General features: G+C 36.2%; 2 protein-coding genes, 1 long non-coding RNA gene, 2 other non-coding genes and 1 pseudogene across 10 annotated transcripts; 5 read left to right on the top strand and 1 right to left on the bottom strand.

Moving 5' to 3' along the window:
* Positions 1 to 4,554: 4,554 nt before the first annotated feature.
* On the top strand, positions 4,555 to 7,121 carry LOC110886074. Of its 3 annotated transcripts, none has more exons than XR_002562596.2 (3): positions 4,676 to 4,816; positions 5,066 to 6,135; positions 6,994 to 7,121. It is a non-coding gene; the product is annotated as an uncharacterized LOC110886074 (long non-coding RNA). The 3 variants fall into 3 exon arrangements; XR_004869780.1 differs by having other exon boundaries at positions 6,984 to 7,074; XR_002562595.2 differs by lacking the exon at positions 6,994 to 7,121 and having other exon boundaries at positions 4,555 to 4,816; positions 5,066 to 6,347.
* An 895-nt stretch (positions 7,122 to 8,016) lies between these two features.
* LOC110886073 (dehydrodolichyl diphosphate synthase complex subunit nus1) lies at positions 8,017 to 11,681 on the top strand. Of its 3 annotated transcripts, none has more exons than XM_022133836.2 (7): positions 8,017 to 8,249; positions 10,074 to 10,124; positions 10,237 to 10,507; positions 10,629 to 10,865; positions 10,948 to 11,044; positions 11,196 to 11,278; positions 11,482 to 11,681. In XM_022133836.2, exons 2-7 carry the CDS (start codon positions 10,077 to 10,079, stop codon positions 11,487 to 11,489), a joined length of 744 nt encoding a protein of 247 aa, XP_021989528.1. In that variant the 5' UTR covers positions 8,017 to 8,249; positions 10,074 to 10,076; the 3' UTR covers positions 11,490 to 11,681. The 3 variants fall into 3 exon arrangements, with proteins under 3 accessions (XP_021989528.1, XP_021989527.1, XP_021989529.1); XM_022133835.2 differs by lacking the exon at positions 8,017 to 8,249 and adding an exon at positions 8,851 to 9,093; XM_022133837.2 differs by lacking the exon at positions 8,017 to 8,249 and adding an exon at positions 8,851 to 9,161.
* A 113-nt stretch (positions 11,682 to 11,794) lies between these two features.
* Positions 11,795 to 11,916, top strand: LOC118483582 (annotated as a pseudogene).
* Positions 11,917 to 14,882: 2,966 nt separating this feature from the next.
* Positions 14,883 to 15,078, top strand: LOC118483571. The gene has a single exon (XR_004870861.1). It is a non-coding gene; the product is annotated as a U2 spliceosomal RNA (small nuclear RNA).
* A 5,934-nt stretch (positions 15,079 to 21,012) lies between these two features.
* Positions 21,013 to 21,208, top strand: LOC118483560. The gene has a single exon (XR_004870851.1). It is a non-coding gene; the product is annotated as a U2 spliceosomal RNA (small nuclear RNA).
* A 605-nt stretch (positions 21,209 to 21,813) lies between these two features.
* Positions 21,814 to 25,526, bottom strand: LOC110886072 (ATP-dependent Clp protease proteolytic subunit 6, chloroplastic). 2 transcript variants are annotated; one of them, XM_022133833.2, is made up of 9 exons: positions 25,346 to 25,526; positions 25,198 to 25,265; positions 24,860 to 24,932; positions 23,838 to 24,042; positions 23,671 to 23,736; positions 23,366 to 23,506; positions 22,624 to 22,677; positions 22,341 to 22,433; positions 21,814 to 22,202 (listed from the first exon to the last, which is right to left on the bottom strand). In XM_022133833.2, exons 1-9 carry the CDS (start codon positions 25,402 to 25,404, stop codon positions 22,155 to 22,157), a joined length of 807 nt encoding a protein of 268 aa, XP_021989525.1. In that variant the 5' UTR covers positions 25,405 to 25,526; the 3' UTR covers positions 21,814 to 22,154. The 2 variants fall into 2 exon arrangements, with proteins under 2 accessions (XP_021989525.1, XP_021989526.1); XM_022133834.2 differs by having other exon boundaries at positions 25,198 to 25,262; positions 25,346 to 25,521.
* Positions 25,527 to 27,344: the final 1,818 nt, after the last annotated feature.

Below are 27,344 nucleotides of genomic sequence, written 5' to 3'. Positions count from 1 at the left end.
ACCTACACATTCAAATGAGGAACACATCAATCCGAAACTGTTCTTTTTAAACAGTTCTCAAACAACTACACAAGAATCAACACCAAAACACATTTCAAGTATCAATATTGATGTGTTTAAATAACTACACAAGAATCAACACCAAAACACATTCAAAAACCTCTGTTTTGAATTTAGTACCGTATTCATAACCAAAACACATTCAAACAAAAATCAAACAAAACCACAAGAATCAAAAACCTACAAGAACCCACAAGAATCAAACAAAACCAAACCTTTTGATACCAAAACACAGCCATTTAGTACCCTCTGTTTTGATACCCGAGACAAAAACCCACAAGAATCAAACAAAACCAAACCTTTGTTTTGATATCCGAGACAAAAACCCACAAGAATCATGTTATCTATGTGATTTAGGTTTGTGATTTTACCGTATAGAAGATAACCCTCTGTTAACCCTCTGTTTTGATACCCGAGACAAAAACCCACAAGAATCAAACAAAACCAAACCTTTGTTTTGATATCCGAGACAAAAACCCACAAGAATCATGTTATCGATGCGATTTAGGTATGTGATTTTACCTTGGATTGTTATCGATGAAGATGATGAAGCTGATGAATCTGATAAAGATGATGAAGATGAAGATGATACAGATGTATTGTTTGGAAGATGCAGATGATGATGGTGATAATCGGTGTTGGGAGATGGGAGAGATTTGATTGAGAAGTGTGATGAAACTGTTCGAATCATGATGAACTGAGATTAAGTATAAAAGATGTTAAGGCTCAAGGGCATAAAGGACTTTTCACAACTGCCAAACGGTCAAACGGACGGAACACTGACGGCAGGGACTCAAAGTGTTATGAATATAAGGTCAGGGGCTCAAACATCCAATAATTTAATTTAGGGGATCAGGTTGATGTTTAGGACATACCACAGGGACGCAAATTGCATTTTTCTCTAAAGTAAATTACAAAAATGTTCCTTTATTTATGTCATTTATTGCAAACTGTGTCCTTTATCTTTAATAATTACAAAAAACGTACTTGATATTTGCAAACCCTTACAAGTTATGTCATTTAGCCCTAACTCAGTTAATTTTTTGTGGTTAAATATGACCAAATGGACCCCCATATGAGGGTATTTTGGTCATTTTACTCTCATGTGGGGTCCAATTGGTCAGATTTAACCACAAAAATACCCTCATGTACGGTTCATTTGGTCAGATTTAACCACAAAAATTAACTGAGTTAGGGCTAAAGGATATAACTTGCAAGGGTTTGCAAACATCGAGTACGTTTTCTGTAATTATTGAAGAAAAAGGACACATTTTGTAATAAGTGATATACATAAAGAACGATTTTTGTAATTTACTCTTTATGTAACTAGATCAGGGGCAGATCTATATGAGGACTAGGGATAGCCCGTGATACCCCTCAACTTTCTTGTCGAAGTGTAATTTTTTTATTTTTTTTCCGTTTTATGTATACGGAGATCCTTAAGCAAATATTAGGATACCCCTTAATCCAATATTAGAAAGAGATGAGAAGAAAACGAAATATATTTTTTTATTAGAAGATGAGAAGAAAACGATTTTTTTGAGTTAAATGCCCGGATGGTCCCTGGGGTTTTTTTAAATAACACCTATAGTCCCCAACTTTTGGAAATTACACCGATGGTCCCTATGGTTTGACAGTTTGTTACTCGGATAGTCTCTGGAGTGGACAAGGGTCAGTTTTCTCCGTTAAGTCCATTTGAAATTACTTATTTGCCCCTTGTTTTTATTAAAATATAAAAAAAAATTACACACACATATATATAAACACTCACTCTATCTAAAACACACACATACACACACACACTCTCTCTCTCTCTCTCTCTCTCTCGCTCTCTCAGGAAAAGCCCCACCACCACCTACCGTCATCAGCACCACCACTGCCACCACCACCACCACCACCACCATTCGCCCAACTCCCAGTATAAGAATCAAGTTACAAGGTTAAAGATTCATTGGGGTTCAGGAGTAACGAAAATTAGATATTAACTAAGGAATTTAAAGGTTAAGAGATAGGAGAATTTGATCTAACCAACTGTGAAGTGAGACTAAAAGGATGTTTTCGGACTTTATTTATTAACCGGCTGAAAAAATTGCAAGATTTACGCGGGGCCTTTGTTGGGTTGAATCTTGATTGAACAAGTGGAAGAGTGTTTGTTTGTGGTTGCATCACATCAGATCAGGATTCACGATGTTAAAGAGAGTGACTTTTATTTAAGATGCAGGAATCGACCCATAATCGAGCGGAGTTCTGGGGTTCGATTTGCGCCATACCGATTGTGTTATGACGGGATTGAGAGTGATCTCCGGGATTTGAATTTGGGATGATGATACTGGGAGTTGGGCAAATGTGGATGATTGTGGTTGCGAGGATGGTGGCAGGTGGTGGCAGTGGTAGTGCTGGTGACGGTATGTGGTGGTGGGGCTTTTCCTGAGAGAGAGAGTCAGAGAGTGTCTGTGTTTTAGATAAAGGGGTTGTTTGGTAGCCTCTTAATGGTCATTAAGAGGCTACCTCTTAATGGAACCATTAAGAATTTTACTAATGAGAAGGTAGAAGAATGTGACATGTGATGATTTACCATTCAGAGGTTACCTCTTAACCATTCAGACTTGAGGTTACCTCTTATTCATTCAGAGGTTTTAAACCATTAAGATTTAGCATCTGAATTATCATTAAGAGGCTACCAAACAACCCCAAAGTGAGTGTTTATATGTATATATGTGTGTGTGTGATTTTTTTATGTTTTAATAAAAGCAAGGGGTAAATAAGTAATTTCAGATGGACTTAACGGAGAAAACTAACCCCCATCCACTCCAAGGACTATCCGAGTAACAAACTGTCAAACCACAGGGACCACCGGTGTAATTTCCAAAAGTTTAGGACTATAGGTGTTATTTTACAAAACCACAGTGACCATTCGGGCATTTAACTCTTTTTTTTAAGATGAGATAAATTACTATAGTTGAGCTCTCAAAGTTGCAGAAACCTTGATGAAGAAGAAGAGTGTGGTTTTTAAAACCAAAATGTTCTTATTAAAAAACAGTGACCACTTTACCTAATTTATTCAAAGTTTTCTATTTTCTTTATTATTTGTAAAATTGTCAGTCAACTTGATGTCCATTATTTATTTATTTACTACATTTATATATTTCTTTCTTTTAATTTTTTTATTATTAACTTATTTATTATTATTCTATTTAATCAACTTATTACCTATTAATTTCTTTTATTTTTTCTAGAACTTACTATTTATAAGAGCATCTTATCATAAATTATTTATTTGTATTTTAAACATATAATTGACTAGATAACCTTTTTCCGTCATGTAAAAATGCTTTATAGTTGAGATTATACAAGGGAGTTAATAATAAAAACCTTAAACACCTTAACAAATATACTAAATTAAAGTTCGTGATGAATTATTAGTATACATTAGAAAATACAAAAACTTATGTTATAACCCAACCCAACCTAAGTCAGAAATTTTTATGTTTGCTCGTATGAATTTGAAACATCTACAAACAGTGACTCCATACAAATAAAATTCTCTATCCGTCACTAAGTGTACGGTAATTTTTTTTTACGTCTTATGAATGTACGCTAAAAAAATAGGATACCCCTGATTTTTTTCTAGTTCCGCCACTGTTGTGTTAAGTATTTTTTTTAACGACAAGGAACGACGTGCCAACCACCCTGACACCGGGCGATGTGGCCAAGGTCGACTACTCGACCGCCGCCAACCCCTTGGCTCTCCCAGATGCGCGGAAACCCGACAGTGGAATAATCAGTAAAACCTCGCCTCCCATCCAAGACGAACTGGCGCCACCCGTATTCGCCCTTATCCTGGATGCTGCAGAAAATAACGAAGAGTGAGAGTCGAACCTGGGTCACAAGGAACATCAAGTCTTTCCCCAACCACTCCACGATTACCTCATTGCCATTGTGTTAGCTATTTAGTTGAACTATTAATACCACAACTTTCTGTTAAATTTATGTTTAATGTTTTTTTTTTCTTTTTATTTTATGTAAGCTAAAATCGCAAAATCAAACCGTTTTACAAACAGTTTAATTTGGTTCGGTCTAATAGTTTACTGTTTGTTTTTGGTTAAAAAAAACGTTACTAACGGTCTAGTTCATGCTTTGATATAAAAGTCGTAAAAAGCCGAATCATGAACGCTGATACACCGATGAGCTTTTTTTTTAAAGAAAAGTATGAGTGTGAATTTCTGACACGACTGAAAACACGATACAAATTTAACATGAAATTTGCGGGTTTAGGTTTAGTCTAAACGGGTTGGGTCAGGTTCGGGTCAACCCAGTCGGGTTGATGGGTTGACCAACCCATTTATAGTATTTTTTATTTTTATACAATATGTTTTATGTCATAAATTAGTCCGGGTGTGTATATTATGCATAATTAAATACTATTAAATAAGCAACATGTTTTGGCTTAGAGAGGTTGTACTCTTTGCTTTACGTGCTTTCCAAAAAAAATTTGCTCTGCTTCACTCACGTGCCAAACACGAACATTGCATCATCCTTCTTCTTCCCAGAAAAACCGCATCAACTCTTCTTCCTCCCCCAACACCCTTTCTATTCTCTCTGTCAACACTTAACAGTTGTTTCTTAGCCTTCCCAAATCGAAAATCGTCTGAGTTTGCTCCACTATTTCACCGAGCTCGCACTCTACTCTTCAACCGTTGACTGGTGTGCACCGTCGCCGGTACAATTCGTCATTGCAATCGAGTAATCCGTCAAGGTTTGTACATATTTCGTACTTTTGTTTGATTAATTCAACATTTTTCTGTATAGTGTGCTTATTTATGTTGAAATTTTGCTTAAATCTGGAAAAGTAGAGAACGAGATCTGGAAGTTGAATGTGCTTTTGAATGATTTTGTTTGTTGTTGTCAACCATTTGATTCCATAAAGTTCATCTGAGTAGTACTTAGATTAGGTATTTTACTGTTGTTTGTGATGAGTGAAATAGCTTAATGTTGTTTATTTTAGTGTATTCTCATAACAGGTTTTATCACTCACACTTTGGGGAGAACTGAAACCCAAGCACCTCACGCTTGAAAGTTTATCGCAAGTGCAAGGGAAACTTCTGATGGAGTGTAAGAATTTGATATTGGCTCAACAAAATGGGCTCCTTCTCAAGGTCTAAAAATTGCTACAGAATCTCAGGTCTTAACCCCCATAAGTTGCAAGAATCATACACCTTTGTAACGGTACTCCTAGATATATTTGTTGAAAGACTTAGATTATCGTTGTAATAATATTGTTTTTTTGATCTTAACTAATGGTTTAATTATCTATAGGAAGTTTAAAACTTGATAATTAAGGTGTTAGTGGCTAAACCTGGTCCGTCTTATCCGGTTTAACTCGCTACCCAACTGCCCATCTAACCACCTGTACTTGCAGTAATTAAATTGATAAATGGAGTGATCTACCTTCAGTTTGCAAGTGTAAATAGATGTGATAAGTTGATTAAAAAAATGCATACCACAGAGTCACTGAAGTTCATGGTAGATAGGGAGAAAGTGAGACTAAACCTTCTGGTGGTGGTTAGCCACCGTACGCGGCGGTGACGCCACCCACTCCGGCGAGGGCCGTTGGTTATGATTGGGCTGGAGAAAAACTGCAGTACGTTTCCTTCTTTGATCTCTGCTCTTGGCTTTGGTTTCCGTTTTCCAGTTGATGAAGTTCGCCTTTTAAGATTGACTTGAAGATGGTTTTGCAAACAGAGTTTTGTGCACATCTTTGGTTAGGTTACGTGTACATTGTCTAAATAAGACGCGTGTGTTTGTGGTGTCATTTTCTTCCCCCTTTGTAACCCACATAACCACCCAAATCGACACAGAGGCTCTCCAGTCATCGCTCATCACCACCGTTCTGCCCCAAATCGACGTCAGCGACCTAACACTACAACACCACAAGGCAAGCGATGGTTTTGTTAGGAAATTAGGGCTCCAACAGGTATGTTTAGCTTAATCGTAATGTTCATTCATGGTGGGTATGCTTACAGTAAGAAGATGGAGGCGGCGCGAGGAACCCGTTTAACACCGGCAAGAATTTTGGTAAGCCTAGCTTCAATTGTATGTTTCTTTTTCATTTAGATCGGTTTTCATTGTTTCCGTTTAAGCTATTTTTTGTGTTACAAAACTCCGGTGACTGATTGGTTGTTGTTATGTAAGTTCGATGTGTTGTTTGCTATGTTCCTCCTTGTCGTTTGTGTAGAAGTTAATTAACATTTTTCTGTTCATGAAAGAAACAATCTTAGTTTGTTTCATTGGCACTGCATGATTTTGAAAGGACAATTTTGTTGCTCCCTGCTCACAGTTTATCTCATGGTTACTGGGCATATATTTTGATGGATCACATATATGTGATCTTTTTTTTTTTACTTTTGGTTGATGATGTTTGATTTCAGTAAATTATTAAAAGAATAAATTAAAATAAATGAGAACTAATTTTAGTGTGATCTTCCATAAGTCTACTTATGGCTGACTAAGTGCATCAACAATAGTCTATTTTGAGGGCATTTTTTAGAGCCGCATCCGTGTACAAGGATGGTTCAGAGGAGTTTTGTCATCGAGTGAGGAGAGGGTGTTTTTAGTTGGTTTATCGGTTTTTAAACGCTGCTTACATGGCCACATTTTAGAGGCCAGCTATTGTGGGTGCAGCGATTGAGTGATAACAAAAAATATTACTTAGAAGATTGGCCACATACCCTATAGTTATTTGGATCTCAAATGAAGTTAAGCATTTACCAAGTTAATGGAGTTAGATTGGTCACTTATAATGTATCATAAATACTTTTCACCAACCAAAGGCCGAGAAAACGTCTATACTTAATTCATAGGGACTTCAGTAAACGGGTTGAAAGAATATAAAGCCAAAATAATGTGTACTTATTGTAACGAAGTTTTGTGCAGTTTGAAGCTAGACGACCATTGGTGGGTGCAAATGTAGATGGATGAACATGTTCAGTTCAAGAGAAAGGATTAATATCAAGGGATGATCCGAACAAGATTTATAAAAGTATGTAAAAGGTTAATGGTATTTGTATTGTCATAGGTTTTACATGGTTAATGTTTAATGTTATTTAACTTTTCGCCGCAACACGGATGGACTTTCATCTATCGTTTATATACGTTACGCCTTAATTTGTATGCCCCCGGCCGCAACGCGGCGGGTGTTCCATCTAGTTCTAATTTAAAAAGAAAAATTAACATAAAGTTTATAATTAAAATGCAATTTTATTATATACATTTGTGTTTTTTGTAGGAAAATTTTAATTTTACTATATTAATAATTTGCGATAAAAAATTTAAAAATTCGGGTTGAACGGGTCGTGTTCAAGTTCATATGTATAACAAGATTTTCAGGTTCGAATCAGGTTCAGATTCGCCTAAAATTTTTGGGTCGGTCGGGTTAAACCCGCGACCCCCAAAAAAACCCACTTATATGTTAACCTAAAACACCGATTTTGATTTGATTTTGATAAATATATTTGGGTAAATTATGTTTTTCGTCCTTTATGTTTGTATCGGATTGCAATGGATGCCCTTTAACTTCAATAATTACAGTCACAGTCCTTTATTTGTAAAACTCATTACACTCTACGTCCTTTAGCACTAATCAAGTTAAGATTTTCAGTTAAATATAACATGTGCGTTGCAAATGAGGGTATGTTAGTAATTTTACCTATTATATATTTAAAATATCTTATTTAGGGCATGTTTGGGTAAGCTTTTTGAAACAACTTATTGACTTATTGGGGCTTTTTGAAAAGTCATAAGCTCTAAAATGATATTTGGCAAAGAGGGTGTATGTGAGGGGGAAAAGCCAATAAATTAATAAGTCACAAAATCCTGACTTTTCCAAAAAGCTAATAAGTCAATAAGTTGTTTCAATAAGCTTACCCAAACATGCCCTTATCCTTTCATTTTCACATCCATCTAACCCAAACCTTATCCCCTTTATCCCTCTTCTCTCTCTGTATAAAACGGCCGGCTACCACCCTTGGTGGCGGAGCCACGGCGGCCGCGCCAACTACCACCACCATCCCAACCTCCGGTACCCACCCAAGACCAGTAAACAACAACGGTTTCCTCCATGAATCGGCGGTGCTCGATTGACGACCTTTGAAGATTCCGAGAAGGAAAGTGATTGCAGATAAGTTTGTAAGGTCTGTTTCTCCGATCTACTTCTCGGATTTATAGATCAATGATTCGTTAGCTTTTCGTTCAATCGGATTGTTGTTTTTCAGTGAGTATGTAATCTAATTTGGTTGAAATGTTGAATCAAATTTTGGTAATTTACGATGAGTTTTATGAAATGTTGAATCAATTTTTGATAATTTACAGAACAAAAGTCAATGTCGATCAGATTGACAGATCTAGGGCTCATTGTTTTTTAATTGGATGTTGTTATGAAATCGTAATTAAATGCAGGCCTAGGGTTTCAATTTTAAAGATTGAAGATACAGGGGTTAACTAATTAAAGGGCAGGAGATATATATATATATATATATTAATGTTTTTATTTTTTTAATAATTTAAATAGATTGGAGTAAAAAGACATAACTGCGCACATGTCATACTTGACTGAAAATTTTAATCTGGTTAGTGATAAAAAGACGTAGAGTGTAACGAGTTTTAGAAATAAAGGACTGTGAATTGAAGCTAAAGGACATCCATTGAAATCTGATACAAACATGAAGAGAGAGGACAAAAAACGTAATTTACCCAATATATTTTGGTTGGGGGTTGTTGATAGCCTGATAGGTAAACTAGAGGTGTGGATTCAGTGACTCCCTTATAATATCCACGTGGCACTCTACTCCCAACACATGATTGTCATTTTCCACACATATCGTCTTTTTCTCGCAATCGCCACAATTTCTGGGCGTACCACATTCATTAATGGCTTGAGAGCATCCACAATTGACCTCCACACTTCCCTTATCTTCTTAACTTAATTTGTTCGACTCCAATTTGGATTTCTTTCATCACAGATCAAGATACCACTCGGTAACTACTCATTACACCTCAAAATTCTCCTTAATCTTCCAGTATTACTGTCAATTCAAGGGCTTTTTGTAAGATTTCATAGTTTTTAGAATCTTGGTTTTTGTTTGCTTTTTTTTTTTTGTGATTACTCTCTGTTGGTTATGGTTAGCTTATTTGAATTTTTTTCATAAGTAAATGGTAAAAGTTAGAACCTTTAGAAAGCACAGGTGATGGATGATGAAATTGAAAAAGGGGGTTAGGGTTTTAAGTTTTAATTAGGGTTCTTTATTAACAAGAACGTATGAACACATTAGGGATTTTAATTATTTTTTATTAACTCTCCAAACGGAAATTACATCGAAATAGAAGGTAAACTGACAACAAGAATGTAAGAAATATGTTTTTTTTTGGGTGATTTAATATGTTTTCACATCACACAATGTTAGTTTGATCTTGAATGATGCTTGAGTTGAAGATAAATGAATGAAGAATACGTCAATTGACCGACTCAAACCGACCTAGACTAGCTGACCCGCTTCTTAGTGGTCTGGTCTTCAGTAAGATATTTTTGCTGTTTTTTGGTCATTAGTTCGGTTGAGTCTTAACTCTTAACGCGGTACGGTTTTTAACAGTGCACAACTCTACATGCCAGGACCAAATTTATAATCGAATTTAGAAGCAGGGATAGAAAGAGTAATTAACGAAGTTCAGGGACCAAATTTGTCACAACCACTATACCACATGAACTGATTATTGTATTTATCATTATTTACATGTCCTTTTTGCTTATGTGATATATTTTTTCGTTCCCACATGGGCTTTATTTAGATTATTAATGCTATCTAGAAACCATCTTTGGTTACTTTAAACAGAAGTAAAACTAGATGGGCTGGTGTAGTTGTGTGTTACTATGTCCATATTTTTTAATTAATAACACGTTGCGATATTACTGTTCAATCGTTCTCTTATTAATAATAGATATGATAATTTGTTTTCTGCAGACTATGGATCCAGTAGCCGAATCACAGAAGTTTTTTCGCAGGATCTCACAAGTAATATCTATTCAAATATTTTTCTATAATTTATTAATCATCTTCGTTAATTTTAATTTTTTCAAGATTCTTTTTGATATATGCACATTTAAACGCATCTTTTGTTACACAGAGTAGCAACATCATGCTCTTCTTGCTCTGGCATGTAGTTCACTTAATACTCAGTGTTTTATACATTGTTCGGGAGATCTTTCGCGCGATTGAAAACTACCTTATAACAAACGGATACGTGAAAACGTACACCAATCTAAATTTAGATCGAGTCAAATATCTTGGAATTGTTATCGACAGTGATGAAGCCCGTAACACTTCAAAAGTGGTTGAACTTTTAGAGTGGCTTTCAGCCTTAGGCGTGAAAAAGCTCTGCCTTTATGACCGCGAAGGTAAAGAAGATGCTAATTTTGGAATAATTATGTTTTTTTTTATATATTATAGAACAAAAGATATGTCACATTTATTGATGTATAATTTTTTGGCGGATCGTTTTTTCATTTACTAATTTAGGAGTGTTGAAAAAGTCAAAGGCGGTCTTCATGGAGAGATTTGGCTCTACAGAGAATTCAGTAGCCGGTCCACTTGTCAGTAAAAAACGTATGGACTTCGAATTTGTTTCAATCACCGATGGAAAAGAAGCAGTTGCCAAAGCAGCTAACCTACTCTTCAAAAAGTATTACGTGGATGGAGATTCAGAAAAACCGTTCTTTACTGAAGCCCACTTAACTGATGCATTAAAGACCCTCGGTTTGTTGTTTCTTCCCTTAGTATCTTTGTTGTGCATATGGTAAAAATCGATCATGAATCTTTCTCCGTGGTTTAATATTAGGTGCCGTAGAGCCAGATCCTGATCTTTTATTAATTTACGGGCCAGTGAGGTGCCACCTTGGTTTTCCAGCCTGGCGAATTCGTTACACAGAGATGGTGTAAGCCTACTTTTTTTTTACAAAGTCGCTATATCTGAAAATTGCGATGTTGGAGAAATTAGTCTTTTCTTATCAGTGAAATGTCTAGAATACCCTTGAAATCTTGAATGATACTTAATTAATCCACCTAATGGTGCTTTATACGATGCAGGCATATGGGACCACTAAAGTACAAGAAACTTGGTTTGATTATGAAAGCTATTCACAGATTCACTAAGGTGAAGCAAAACTATGGTACGTTGAGTTGACAAGATATATTTTTCGTTGAATACGATTTGGTATGTCCGTCCACATGCAATTAGTCTTGTGAGCTCGATACCAAAGAGACCCACTTTAAAATCATGAACTCTTTTCGTAAATCTTGCATCTTGGTTTGGTATTTTTTTTATAAAAAGACGAATCGTTACTCATATTTTCTATATCTTTGTATGCATCAGGTTCATAAGATTCTAGTACTGAGGACGAGTTGATGACTTAAGGGGAGCAAAATGCAAAGTGTAGGGTCGCTACTTCTTACTGAAGTGAGCAATTCAGATACATTTGTGGTTTTGTGTTTATCTGTATTTTGAAAACAATAAGTAATTTAAATACTTGTTTTAAAATCCTGTTTGCAAAGAGTACTGATTCGGTTCGTTTTTGGGGGGAAGAAAATTTATCTTGTAAAACGCACGTTGCATCCCACTTCGGCTTAATGAACTAACAGAAAGGCGGAGTTCATTATAAAAACAAAGCCCCTTGAATGAAAGAAACATACCTTTCTCGGCCTTTTGGCTAAGATCAAGTGTAGTGTTTGTTCTTATAAGTTTAATATCTGATATGTGGGTCATAGACACAGTCGATATTTTAGTTTTTTTTGGCAAATTTGAATCACTGACGGGTATCATCGTGCTATTAGCGGAACTATCGGATCATCTAGCTCTCTGGGTCTTAACGGGGTCCGTTCATCTAGTTTGTTGGGGTCTTAACGTGTCGCCTCCGGTTTGAATTATTAAGTTAAAAATTTATTTCACATAATTTATTGAAGATTACAAGATTAACCACCGTGGTGTGGTCCATGACGTCCTGGGACGCTAAAATCGCTGAGGTGGCGGGTAGCGTTAATCACACCCCTGGCCTTGGGCAATAGTGGCTTTCGCCTTTCACTTTACTTTGGGTGTGACATGTGAAAGTGTTAATGGATTGAGGTGGCTTTGAATTTCTGGTTTATTATATATATATATATATATATATATATATATATATATATATATATATATATATATATATATATTAATTTATAAAATAAAACAACCTGTTGCCCCCACGCCCTCAACGGCGCCCGCCTGTGGAGGTGTACCGCGCCTGGCGCCCGCCTACATGGCATCGCAATGGCGCCCATAACACACTCTCAGTAGTTTCACAAGTCGCCAATTTGCCACTAAACCTATATGGGGCCCAATATGCTATATTTGAAGTTCTATACTTCTGTAAAATAGTCTTTCCCAGATTACAAATGATGATTACAGAATACTCTTTCCCAAATAATGACAGGCACATCACTTGATGATTACAAAAATATGTGTTCCTAATTGCAACATACTCTATCCTCCCAGATTACGTATTTTGAAAGCGAACTCGTATACTTCAATTATCTGAGATGCAAATGAGCTAATATACTTCCTATCTTTTGGCTCATTCCGAAATTGGTGAGGGGAAATATCCGACGATCAACTCCAGTTGAGCTGAGTACCACTTGCTTGTGGAGCTGAACCTGACTTCTTTTTCATTTCCGAATTCGCAAGCATTACTTTAAGATCGATGCACATTCAATGATTATTTAGATTAGGAGACTTGATGAAGGTGTAGTTCCTCTTATATCAACAAGAAATTTGCCTTGATTATGGAAAAATCCAAGGTTGGAAGTTATGTTGGTGGGATGAGATGACTAAACAAGTGATTCACAATACTCTGTGCTTACATCTAGGTTGGTGCTGTGAGATATCCGGAAACCAACTCCAGTTGAAAATTGTGGGAGATCAAGAGTGGCATTTGCTTGTCGATTATCGAAGGTGTAACCAACTTCATTTCCAAACTCTCAAGTATAACTATAACATCCAAGCACCAGCCATCTCTCTTCAGGCATTACTTAGATTAGCAGAGTTGATGAAGGCATAGTATGTCTATAATCTCCAAGAAGTAGATACCGAATAAATTTTATAAATGGGCTGATCAAATTGTGAGATGGGTGGGCTAGATAAAAGACACCGTTTTAGTTTTGAGTTTTTTGCAGAAATAGGGGGTTTGAACCCCCAAAGAGTGCTTTTAGGTGGTCTGTAATTTTTTGAGTGTTCATAGGTAGTTCACCCTTTCAAACAGCGAACTTCTCTCCATATTCCTGCAAAAGTCTGAACTTATCTCTGAACATCGCTGATTGGAACAGCCAACTTTTGAAAGTCGCTGTTTGAAACAAATACAATAATGAACTTCGCTGTTTGAAACTGAGATGTTATTGTATGTCGCTGATTGATAACAATACTTTCCCAAATTTGCTGTTCTGAACCAATGCATACAAATATGTTACTAAACCTCTTAGACTATGGGGCGGGGGTTGGAGAGAAACGCCCAAGTCACCACCCCGGGTGGGCTTGGGTTTGGGCGTGGCGCCATTGGCGTGGGATTCAGCCCGGGCGTTGGGCGGGGCTACCCACATGACATGGTGAAACCTCATTGGCCAAGAGCACTAGCCACGCCAGCCCAACCACGCCCCACCATACCCCTTTGAAATTGGCTTTTGGTATTGGGTGCCCCATACTCCACGTGTCGCACCATGCCCCCAACCCACGCCCCACCATACCCCACGGTCTTAGAAGCATTAATGTGGTGTTCACGTGATTTTTTTGCAGAAATTATTGATGATATACATGCAGGTCAAAGACAAAAGATTAATAATGCATAATCACATGCAAGGCAAAATCATTTATAAAGCAATGTTTTATACAGGTCCGTAACGAGCGTGGGTCCGTATCATCGATACGGACGATGGACGATACGGACCCACGCTCGTTACGGACGACGTTGACTAAATAATAAACATATTATATATTTATGACTGGGTCTGTTTCGACGCTCGATACGGACCTACGCTCGTTATGGACGACGTCGACTAAATAATAAACATATTATATATTTACGACTAGTTAAGTTTCGACGCTCGATACAGACCTACGCTCGTTACGGACGACGTCTACTAAATAATAAACATGTTATATATTTACGACTAGTTCATCGAGCGTCGAAACGGACTCACGCTCGTTACGGACAACGTCGACTAAATAATAAACATATTATATATTAACGACTGGGTCCGTTTCGACGCTCGATACGGACCTACGCTCGTTACGGACCTGTATAAAACATTGCTTTCTAAATGATTTTGCCTTGTTCCATGTGATTATGCATTATTAATCTTTTTTCTTTGACCTGCATGTGTAGAGAGGTCACATGCATAAAGCTGTCATCAATAAGACTCAGTTTCAAACAGCGAATTTTAATAAGAACTCAGTTTCAAACAGCGACTTTCAGAAGTTGGCTGTTCCAATCAGCGATGTTCAGAGATAAGTTCAGACTTTTGCAGGAATATGGAGAGAAGTTCGCTGTTTGAAAGGGTGAACTACCTATGAACACTCAAAAAATTACAGACCACCTAAAAGCACTCTTTGGGGTTCAAACCCCCTATTTCTGCAAAAAACTCTTTAGTTTTGAGGAAGATTTTTTGCATCCCACATCGGCAGAGACAGAGAGAGCTAACAAACAAAAGGGAAGTTCAGTATAAAAAGGAAGGGCCTGGAATGAAAGAAGCATACCTTTCTCGGCCTTTTGGCTAAGATCAAGTGTAGTATCTGTTCTTATCAGTTTAATATCTGATATGTGGGTCATCGACCCACTCGATATTAATCTTATTTTTTATGGGGGAAGGTCCGTCACAGTAGCTTGCTGCTGGGATCTTCACGCGTCGCCTTGGTCTTACACTACCACTGAGGCCTGGCGCACCCCTCCAAAACATAGTTCAAACTTGTGTGATTAGATTTGATGTGATAAATGTGTTTACCACTCTGTAAATGCTCATTTGATTGATTAACGGCTAATGGATTTCCAAAGGGGAATGGAATCTCTTGAAGCAGGGATGCCCTGAAGATGAAAGGGCTGTGTTAAAGTTCATTCCATAGACTATGCAGGCAGTCAAGCAGCTTTCCAAGATCTTGATGAGGCTTCTTTGCAATCTTGGTTTTACTGAAGACACCCAATACTGTCCAGACCGGTTTTACTGAAGACACCCAATACTGACCGGCTACTAGCGGTCCGTTTAAGTAGGCTACCCAATCTTGGTCTTGACCGGTCACATGATATAACCTTTTGATCACAAGTTTCGATTAAGTGTGGTCAATGACACGAAAAAAAAAAAGCTTCATTTGTGTCTGAGAGTCCTAAACATAATTCCAACCGGTACTACATGCCTAACGTATATTACAACATGGCTGTCCTTTGTATAACACCACATGTACCAATAACAGTCAGTAAATTACATGTCAAAGATGAACATCCCTAACATTAAAATCTTAGTGGATAACTATTTGATATAATCAAAGCTTGCAACATTGGTACCACAGGTAGCTCGCATGCTACGTCATCAAAGTGGTGAATGCCAGATCATCTATGATCGTTGCATGCATAATGGTGAAACCAATCAGATCTAGTATTCGGTTTCGAGTATTCCATCAATGAGCCCAAATTCTAACGCCTACAAAAATAAGGGGGAAAATAAAGGGTCGTAGAAACTTGGTTGTTGTTAGTTACTTTATGTCTTCACGAAGAGCTCCAAGAGTATTCAAATGCATAAAGCCACGTAAAGCATTCTAATTATTAAAGTTCGATTACTTTTGTAATAACATCGTAATCATATTGAACACAATAATTATTCACGGAACTACAAGCATTACTTTTGAGACGAAACTTAAAATCTGAATAGAAATTTACGGAACCAAGGAAAAAAATAAAAGTTGGATCTGTTTCGGGAACAAGATCTATGAATGAGACTGAATAGTACCTCTGAAATGGATAGAAAACGATCCCTTCCAGTGTATTGTCTCACTTTCTCCAGTAGTAAATGCCGAACACATCATGTCGATATTCTGCATCATATTTAAAATAAAGAATACAAACTCCAACAAGTGAACATGTTAAAAAAAATTAATGAATAAAAACATCCAAACTGCAAGTCATCCAAAGTAGGTGACCAGAAATAATTAGAGATAAAAGAGTTATTTTTGTTTTATGTTTTCTAGTTAGCTAATTGTGGATGTTTATTAATTAGGAAATAATATCATACTCTAATTATGCTTTTGCCTCTAAATAACCAATCCAAGCAGGGATCATTCTGATTAAGTTTTGAGTAATTTTCTGAATTTAATGAGAGCTTATTCCTAAGATGTGTGTTTATGGATTGTGACTTAAAATAAAGCAAATATAGCATTCAACAAAAGTGGCATAATAAACTGACCACGATATACGCATAGTTTCCAGGCTGAAACATTGTAAACAAGTATGATTTGTAGAATAAACGTCGACAAGTGAAAGAGGAAACTACAGAATTGAGAAAATATCTTTTTTATCAGACTTTTGCAAGATTTATAGTTTTTTGTATCACACAGTATAATTTTATTCACCTGGTATCACAAATCCGTTCAGTTTTGAGGATCAGAGATGACGGATATTGAGCACCAGGTTATTGTATGTATCCCACATCAAGAAAGTGATAAACTTGTTATCTGTTTATAAGCAGCAGATGGTACACGAGAGTTGCTGGACTTGGTAACGGAAGCCTGTAACTCAGTGAGGGCTTTAAAATGATAGACATATACCGGCTCTTAATGGTTTAGACCTTACAGGCCTCACACGTTTAATTTTAAAACGCGTTGAAAGCTTAAAAAAGTTCGAACTTACTTCTATTTTATTATTACCGTTTAAAATATGATCATACAAGACAAATTCCAATTCTTGTGATGTTATTAATGAGTCTGACAATCTTTTAAATCACATGCAAACATCATGAATTAACTTTTATCCTAAATGGAATTTAAAATAAAAAATTAAAAAATTTAGTGAGTGATGGAATTGTATCATTAGTGATCACCCCCACTACAATTCTATCACTAGTAATAGCATATTGGGTGATGACATGGCATGAGTTGATTGAATATTGGGAGTGATAGAATTCTATCACTAGTGACCACCCCCTCCCCTAATAATGCATAATAGTTTGATGGACTAGTTTTTGTCCCAACATTTCCAGCTGTACTACTTTAATAAAATTGTAAAACAAATCAAAGGCACATAGTTGTATAATATTTCCCTTGCACAAAAGAACCATTTTAAAATAGGTAGATTTACTACAAATCTTGTAATATTTTGGAAGTAACAATAATTATTGAAGGGTAGACTTGTAAAATAAGTTATTCTTCATTTAAAGTTCACATTTGTTTTTAGATTATAAAAATAATAACATGAACAATAAAAGCAGATGCAAGTGAGTATAAAAAAAAAAAAAAAAAAGTTAAAGTAAGATATAACTTGAAAGAATACAATATATGCCCATGGATTTCCAAGAAGAATATCACATAACTACTTTTTCCTTGCTATAAGTAACACACGGTGCTTAAATTATATCATACAGAAATATAATCAACTATGATGAAGGTATTTGAACATGATCATCCCTTGAAGCTCGTTGATTTGAGGGTGAAGGATGAAGATGTAGAAGAATCTGATGATGAGGAGGAGAAGGATTATTTGGTTACACACAATGAGTTTGTATGTACTTGTAAGCGGTGCGGTCAAGAAATCAATGAGTACTACAGGTACTACTATAAATGCGTAGATGATTCATGTGATTACCCTCTTCATAAATCATGCGCTGAGCTCCCAACAAAACTAAAACACACATCACACCCAAACCTTCTTACCCTATGTGTATGTTCCATTCCTCGGGAATGCTCTTATTGCGTAAGAGGACTCAAGGCTTATGAAGTATGTTATATATGTTCTGGTCATTGTTAAAGCAGTACAACATGCAAAGCTAGCAAACATTATGACAAAGTTTGTTAATTCAACATACTACAAATGACACTTTTCGCCATACACATCCACTTATCCTTTCCTATTCCTTTCCATTTGAAGAGCAAAGAGCTAAATATTTCCCTAGATGCAGAGTATGTGATGGAAGGTTTTTGGATTATCTTTGGATTTACAAATGCGAGAAATGCATTTACTATTCACACCTTGATTGTGCGACATCAAAAAGGGAGCCGTTCATGTCCATAATGTCTCATGGTAAGTAAATCAATATGCATATGACTTATTTCAATTAATTAGTTGGTATTATTTGAGATACAAATCACATAACCATAATTTCAATCTGTCAGGAAAAGGACAAACCGTTAAGAACTTTGAAGATGTCGACTATCCTAATCTTCTCCAACTCCCATTTCCTGATCAGACTTATAACATACCCAAGCATTTATTTTCCAGAGAAATTGGGCCTACAACTTATGAGGTAAGCCTAGAGCATCTCAATCATGAACATGAGCTCATTCTAGTTGATATAGAACCCATTGGGCCAACCTCCTCCAAGAGCAGTTCTTTGATCATGTGCCATAATCCAATGAAAAAGATAGAACTGTTATGCAATGGGTGTTTGAGGCCAATCATGGAAAGGCCATTTTACAAGTGTGGGGCTAACGAAGAAGAGGGTTGCAACTTTGCTCTTCATGAGTGGTGCGCTCGTTTACCAAAGAAAGTAGAAAACCACCCAGGTCACCCATACCATCCTCTCACTCTAATGTCAAATGTTCCAGGTTTGTGTTTCAACATATTTCATTGCAAGGTTTGTTTCTTACCATGCAACGGATATGGTTATGGTTGTGCCAAGTGTGAATACTACGTTGATGTTAGTTGTGCGTTTATGCCGGAGAAAATAACACACAAATCTCACCCAGATCATCTTCTTTCAATAGTTAGAGTGATCCCCTTAAACGATCGGTGTTTCATGTGTCTTGCATATATGACTTATGATCCTTTGTTTAATAATGACATACCTAGTCGATTAGGTTTCGGTTGCAGTACTTGTGATGTGTCTTGCATATATGACTTATGATCCTTATGGTGTGCAAAATAAAGAGGGCTGACGAATGATTGTGGGGGCCACTTCACTTTAAACAGTTAAACCAAAAGGGGGGGGGGTCCCTCTAATCCAAAAGCTCCAACACACTGTGTGACTTGTTATTATCATCGCTCCCTCCTATCAATTCCATAAGGTGTTCATAGCTCGTATGGATTGTAAATGAAACCACTCTTTCTTAGGTACTTGCACTCATAGCTTCTTTTATGTGTGAAATAATGTAATGAAATATATGTTTAATTATTCATCCTTTTGTTTAACAAAAATCTTGATTTTATGTTTCAATTTAGTAGTAATTTTGAATCATTTATGCTTCAGGGGTAACAATAGCTTTAACTTATGCCTCACTATGTGAATAGATTTTTCAAAAGATCGAGCATCAGTGAGCTTTGTTTAATGAGTTTATGCTTTACTTTGACAATAGCTTTGATTAATGCTTCGATTTAATTTTAGCTTTAACTTAACTTTGATTATGTTTCAAGCTAATCTTATGTTCTTTCCCATAGTTGCAAGAAAAGAAGATATTAAAATGAAAAACAAGTAAAAGACACATTAGTTGTACCAATAAAAAAAATACATTTAAAATACCTGAATTTAATACAGATCTTAGTTAATTTGTGACATCTGTTTAGGGAAAGATAGTTTTATATTACTAATGTTCCATTTTGCAACCTATAACAATAAAGCAAATAGAACTTTCAATTTTAGAACTGACCACAATATGCAGTTTCTGTTCTGAAACATCGTAAACAAGTACAATACGTCCCAGCTTTTTATATGAAACACTAAAGAATAAACGTCAACAAGTGAAAAAACAAACAACAGAATTCAAAAAATAATTTAGGGCCAACCTCGTCAAAGATTTGTTCGTTTATAATGCGTCATAATCCAATGAAAAAGATAGAAATGGTCTGCAACGGATGGTTGAGACCAATCACAGAGATGCTATTTTACAAGTCTGGGACCGATGAAGATGCAATATCTGTCATGGCATCTTCAGATCATAATCCGAAGTCCGAGTCTGTTTGTTGTAGAATAAAGAATTTCATAGCATGGGAAGACACATCTTATCCTCGGTCGGGTTCAGTTATGAACATCTAATCATGGTTTATGGAAGAATCTAGGGGGAACATTAAGTTAGAATTAGTGGTGGTAGATCAAATTGATGGGTTTCTTGGCTAGAAACAAATCAACAATGCAGCGTTCTTAATTTTATGGAATGCTTTTTAAATCCCACAACGGCTGAATGAGCTAACAGACAAGTAGGAAGCTCAGTAAAACAAGAAAAGCCATTTTGGCTAAGATCAAGTGTACGTCGTATCTGTTCTTATCAGTTGTTTAGGGGTGTCCTTTGTATAAAAATCGAAAAAAATAAATTTTACACTACCGGTAAAAAGTTGAGCCGTAGCCCGTGCTGCGGCTGGTTCTAACTTTTAAGCCAGGTCCGCCCCTATCTAGGTTGATGCGGGGAGATATCCGGAAAGCAACTCCAGTTGAAAATTGTGGGAGATTAAGAGTGGCGTTTGCTTGTTGATTATCGAAGGTGTAACTAACTTCATTTTCAACCTCGCAAGCATTAGTATAGATACCGAATAAATGTTATGAATGGGGTGATCAAATTGTGAGACTGATGATGGGTTAGATAAAAGAGCGTTTTAGTTTTGAGGAAGAATTTTCGCATCCCACATCGGCTGAGAGAGCTAACAAACAAGAGGGAAGTTCCATATAAAAAGTAAGGCTCTTGGACAAAAGAGGCATACCTTTCTCGGCCTTTTGGCTAAGATCAAGTGTAGTATCTGTTCTTATCAGTTTAATATCTGATATGTGAGCCATCGGCTCACTCGATATTAATCTTATTTTTTATGGGGGAAGGTTCGTCACAGTAGCTTGCTGCTGGGACCTTCACGCGTCGCCTTGGTCTTACACTACCACCAAGGCCTGGCGCACCCCTCCAAAACATAGTTTAAACTTATGTGATTTAGTATGGTAATAATAATTATGTTTCCTACCAGTCAAATAGATTTTCAAAGGCTTTCAAACAAAAAGAGCAAAATCCCAGTAAAAACCAGATTTTCAAAGGCTTTCAAACAAAAAGGGCAAGATCCCAGTAAAAACCAGTTCAAGAAACCTGTTACGGTACAATTAATGGAATTTCTCCCTTCTGTGTTTTCTTCTTCTTTTATCTTTCTCCAATTTTGTCACGTAACACAACTGGTATATGTTGGTGTAATGTATTGAAGCGTTTGACTTACTGGATTACCAATTCTCATCTCCAATCGGCTTTGGTGATAATGGGACGTAATTTCTCCACATATTTGATAATTGTGGCTTTTAGTATATAAATCACAACGGTGTGTGTACAAGGCGTCATCGTTTGCTGGACAATACGTAAAAGCTTCGACTCCAGGGACATTTAAACTGTTATTGATGGGAAGCTTCTTAGCAGGAAGTATGAAGCTCCTGGAGCTTGTTTCTATCATCCAACTTGTCTGATTCTAAGTTCATGTAAAAATTTGTTCTTTTTTATTAAAAAAAAAAAAATGACGTGTTGTGCGTATTAAAAAAAAATTGTTCTTTTTTTATTTCTAAGCAGTCCTACAATCCCAAACCTTTCATGGAGAGAATAATGAGGACTACATTACACTCCATAACTGAGTCCTTTGTATAACCACAGGTACCAATAACAGTCGGTAAATTATATGTCAAGGAACATCTAACATTAAAATCTAATATGAGAACGAAGATCCACTAGATAGAATGATCGTTTTAGTGGATAACTATTTGATTTAATCATGCTTGCAACATTGGTAACATAGGCAGGTTGCATGCTACGTCATCAAAGTGGTGATTGCCAGACATCTATGATCGTTGCATACATAATGGTGGAACCAATCACATCTAGTATTCGGTTTCGAGTATTCCATCAATGAGCCCAAATTCTAACGCCTGCAAAAATAAGGCAATGCAGCATTAGTTTCAAGGCGAAACTTTAAAATCTGAAGTATAAATTTATGAAACCAAAGAAAAAAAATAAAAGTTGAATCTGTTTCTGGAACAAGATCTATGAATGAGACCGAATGGTACCTCTGAAACAGATAGAAAACGATCCCTTTCAGTGTATTGTTGCACTTTCTCCAGTGGTTGGCCAGTAAATGCCGAATACATCATGTCGATTTTCTGCATTATGTTTAAATAAAAGAATAAAAATCCCAATAAATGCACATTTAAAAGAAATTAATGAATAATTGCATGCTAATTAGAATTGAGGGCATACAAATTCCCAGTAATCATTTCACAAAAAGAAATACACATACCAACATCCATGTGATCAACCACTAAATGAGAAGGGACATAAGGAATATCTTACATGGCGATTCTGAACAGCTTCGTTGACTTGGCGCCGTACATCCTCAACATGACCCTATAATAAGTAAAACAAAGTAAGGTGCTATTTGTTTTTTAAGAGATACATGTCTGTAGTCTGCGGACAACAGACCAAACTTCTGCAATCTGCAAGAAGAAGGTTGTTTGTTTTTTTAACGTATATAGACTTCTAAATAAACTGGTGGTGGTATACAGACAGTGGTGGTGGGTGGTGGTGGTCGTAGACGGTGGTGGTGGTGGTGGACGGTGGTGGTGGTGGTGGTGGACGGTGGTGGTGGTGATGGACGGTGGTGGGTGGTGGTGTTTAACCTTTAGCAGACCTTAGAAGTTCTTAGAAGTGGCTGGGCCAAGTCTGCATTAAGAAGAGCTGGCGCAAACGTTTTTTAATGAAATGGCTTCGGAAAAACAAACAGCCTGCAGATGTCAATATCTGCGCCGTGCAGACCACAACGCAGACAGAAGAGTTTGCGCAGATCTTTTTTAGAAAAACAAACACCACCTAAGAATTAATTCTACCATCAAAACCATCCAGTTTCAACTTTGTAGGTCCAACAAACTACTTTGAACTTTAATGCTAACAAAAAAAGCATATGCTAAAGGAGTACTAAGTATTATACGTATAAGAAGCATCGATGTTAAAACTTCAGAGGTTGACAACCGTGGCTAAACGACTAAACCATAGGCTTAAACTGTAATATCTGTGAAATATAAAAATTTAGCCATACCCCACATCCACTTTGTGGTTGATGTATCATAATACGTGCATTTGGCATTGCGTATCTCATCCCCTTCTCTCCACCAGCAAGAAGAAGTGCCCCTTCACTTGCAGCAACTCCAAAACACACCGTACCAACTTTAGGCTTTATCTGATAAGAGGTTAAAACTACATATTAAACAAAAAGAAAAATAAAGGTATATAAATGCTTCATTATCTTGTTCATCAACGACAAAACATTATATATTTGCTAATGAGGGACTGTTTTTAACAAGTTTCACCAAGTGTAATTGAAAACAAAGTGTTCAATCTTACCCAAGACATGCAATCATAGATTGCCAACACAGAGTATGTACTCCCGCCAGGACAGTTCACATACACCTAGGTAAGAAAACAACGGTGGTTCGCATATATTAATAATTATTTTACAGATTAAAAATGTACAAGAAATAAGTATGTGAGTGGTAAAAATGAAATCACACCAGAATATCTGCGTTCTCGTCTATTGTGGCCAGTGTAACAAGTTGTGATATAACTCGCTGAGCAACCTGTGAGTTGATTGGCTGGCCAACAAAAATAATACGATTCCTGAATAATACGGTGGAAAGATCCAAAGGTCCACCTGGCGTCATGACAGCTGGCATTATAGGTGGAGGGGCCCCTCTTCTTGCTACAATTGGATTGTAACTGCTCAAAAATCGAAGTAAAACAGAAATGATAGGGATCAGGGACTCTATTCACATACTTTAACATGAATGCTATGGTTTCATGGAGAGTGGCATGTGCATGTGTGAAACTTTTAAGAAGTTGTATTGCTTGTCACTGTCTCTATGTGTAGTCGTTTCTTTAAGAAAAAGGTTCACAGCCTACATAAGCCTCAAAAACCATTCAGGCCGTAGATAACTTTTTAGTGGTTTCATGATGGCTACATTACACTGCAGTTCAATTTTGCATACAACCACTTTAGAGTTTGTGCTTATTGATCTATCATTTCCTTTCTAGCAAATGAGCTTCTCGTTAAGTTGTGAGGTCTAATGGTTGCCGGAAGGACTTGATTTGTGCTACGATGGCACGAGTCCAATGGTGCACACCATAAACTAGAATTACAAGCTTGGCACGTATGAAACTTTAGGCCTGTTTTTAGGTCGGTTGTGCAATTCTAATAAACAATTACTTAACCCAAATTCAACTGTTACATAAGTGAATCTATGTAACCGTAAACAATGTAGTGATGCACCAAACTTAAAATCAATAAAAAGTCTCTCTAGTCCGGTCACGGTCACGTTCGTAGCCTGATCACAAAGACGTAGTAAACCACATTACATTCTTGTTCTCTTTATTAGCAGGTGTTCGTTTGGGTCAGATTACCCAACACTTTTTTCGTCTTTCATGCTTAGTTGCTTACCTTTATAATTTTTAACATGATCATCATCAATAACAGATGAAACTATTAAGCATAGTGGTTACATAATAGCTACGCATCGAGGGAGTACAGGCGCTAAACCTTGAATTAAGAGGAGCATGTAAGTTCATTTCCTCTGGTGTCAACTGCAACTTTTGTGCATTACTTGACAACCCTGTTAAAAATAAGAAAGATATAATTGAAGTTGAAAACAGGCATTATATGAATTTATTTACTTAATAACCATGTTAGTAACTTTATAAAAGTTGAGAACACATAAAAGAAAAGAAAAGCAAAACAAATTAGGGCTTTATAAGTTTATTAGCAAATTCTAAAAGTTACTAATGTTGACCTAATTATCAAATACTTTGTAAATCTATTGGTTCGAATTAAGTTATATTTACATTTAGGATACAAGAGTTCTACAATTACAAGCATACCGAGTTTAGCTGAATCGCTATACGGACTCGGTAACGCACAAACTGTTGATTTCAGCTTGGAGCTTCTGCTGCGTAAAAATAAACAAAATCCGAATTATCATATGAAATTAGAAGTGTATTGGAATTGAAGAATAAAGTATGATGATACCGTTGGTGAGGAGAAACGGTTGAGAAAGTAAAGGACGGTGATATGGCGGAGGCTGCCATGGTTCCTGCTTGTACACGAAAGGGAAGAGAAGAGAGGATAGAGTACCCGGACCCGTAAAAGATGTTTTCCAAGCTAACTTATTATTGTTCAGTTGTACTCACAATCCGACCCGATTAGAAGTGATTCAATAGTTGCAAAACCACATCTTTTATACCGTAACTAGTGGTTAGAAATATAAAATCTATACATATAATAAAGTAAACCGATGTGTAACACGTGTCATTCATTCATTGGAGGCGTTTATTTTTTGGTTTTCCCGCCTTTCTTTCATATTTATCTTCTAACAATTTATTTTTTAATTTGTAGATAATATTAAATAGAAAAATATTTTAATAATTGTAAATAATATATTAAATAGAAAAATGTTTATCTGATAACTATAACCCTTTTATTGAAGTTTTAAAGGGTTTCACGTTTTTTTGCACCTGGTCTTTTATATTTTAAATTCTAGGATTTGGCTAAAACACACTTTGCCATTAATCACATAATTTTTTTTGGATTTATTAAAAATTCATGACTATATTATATACTTATAAGCTTGAATATATATGTCAAACTTAAAAATTATTCTTCAAAAATTCAGTAACATCTATACTCAATATATAGTGACACGTGTCATTTATTGAAGACACATATTTTTTAAGTTTTCCCGCTTTTCTTTCATATATATCTTCTAATAATTGTAAATAATACTAAATAGAAAAATGTTAATTAAATACAAAAAATATAGGATAACATCAAATGTATATCGATTACTTAAATGAGTATACACATGTATGAGATTTTTTTACTATTATTATTAGTTTCATTATTTATCAAATATATATAAGTGTTTCCGTCTTTGATTTGCATTTACAAGAAATATTTATTATACAGGGTCGGCTCAACCATTTTAGAGGCCTAAAGCAAGTTTCAAAACCGGGGCCCTTCTTGCCTATTTTTTTTTCTTGTCCAAAAAGAATAAACGACGGTCGATCGGCCTAAAGGAGATTCAAACCCACCCCCTTAAGGTACACATATGACATGCGCGCCAACTGGGCTACAACCTTTTAATAACAAGGCTCATACCCATATAGTATATAATTTTTTTTTAATCTTGAGGCCCTATACATTTGATGGCCTGAGGCCCAAGCCTCAAAGTACTTGGGCTTGGGCCGACCCTGTTATTATACAGTTTAAATTGTTCAACCCGTGTAACACACGGGGAACTAACCTAGTCTATACATATAATAAAAGAAACCAATTGGTGAACACATGTCAATACGAGAGACATCTATTTTTTAGTTTTCTTGCCATATATTTATGTTTATTTTTATCTTCAAAATTACAAGTTTTAAAATAATTTATCAAGTTATCTCATATTTTAAGTCGACGTTTATCTATAAGTATATCTCTATATTTTTATTTATCATCTAATATAATCTATATACTTATCTTTAGTTTATTATTTTGCGAATAAATTACATAAAACGTCCTTTATGTTTCCTCAAACTTGCAGGTTCCAGCCTTAATGTTTAAAACTTGCTAAAAACATCCTTTAAGTTTATTTTTGTTGCTGCTTTAATCCTTTATGACTAACCAAGTTAATTATCTCAGTTTATTTCCCTCACATGCCTAACATGTGAGGATCCCACTATCGTTTGATGACCGATATCAACTGACTCGCAAAATGGAATGGGGATGTGGTGCAAACGCAAAACTGCCTGAAACCCAAGCAAAAGTGCCTCTGTTTTCACCGGAGATGTAGTCCAAACACAATTGGATCTCTTAAATTTATGGGGCCATTCACATGGAGCAAGCCCCTTTTCATTTCGAGCTATCAACATCCACTTGGAGGAGAGATCCAGCCCGTGTTTCGCTGACTAAATGCCAAACAAGTCATATTTGCAGGTTGATAGCCTCATGTTAGTTCTGTATGTGAATTCAAATTGAAAAGTGC

Source organism: Helianthus annuus, chromosome 10, assembly GCF_002127325.2.
Source record: "Helianthus annuus cultivar XRQ/B chromosome 10, HanXRQr2.0-SUNRISE, whole genome shotgun sequence".
NCBI classification, from domain to species: Eukaryota; Viridiplantae; Streptophyta; class Magnoliopsida; order Asterales; family Asteraceae; genus Helianthus; species Helianthus annuus.
This window is presented reverse-complemented; position numbering and strand designations above follow the sequence as displayed.

What these genes read in the sequence shown, in the direction of transcription:
- LOC110886073 (XM_022133836.2), top strand. Translation starts at nt 10,077, where the DNA reads ATGGATCCAGTAGCCGAATCACAGAAGTTTTTTCGCAGGATCTCACAA. An exon ending in TTTTTCGCAGGATCTCACAA is followed by an intron (nt 10,125 to 10,236) that starts GTAATATCTATT and finishes TTTGTTACACAG; the next exon opens with AGTAGCAACATCATGCTCTT. An exon ending in TGATGCATTAAAGACCCTCG is followed by an intron (nt 10,866 to 10,947) that starts GTTTGTTGTTTC and finishes GTTTAATATTAG; the next exon opens with GTGCCGTAGAGCCAGATCCT.
- LOC110886072 (XM_022133833.2), bottom strand. Translation starts at nt 25,404, where the DNA reads ATGGCAGCCTCCGCCATATCACCGTCCTTTACTTTCTCAACCGTTTCT. An exon ending in ACCGTTTCTCCTCACCAACG is followed by an intron (nt 25,266 to 25,345) that starts GTATCATCATAC and finishes ATTTTTACGCAG; the next exon opens with CAGAAGCTCCAAGCTGAAAT. An exon ending in TAGCGATTCAGCTAAACTCG is followed by an intron (nt 24,933 to 25,197) that starts GTATGCTTGTAA and finishes TATTTTTAACAG; the next exon opens with GGTTGTCAAGTAATGCACAA.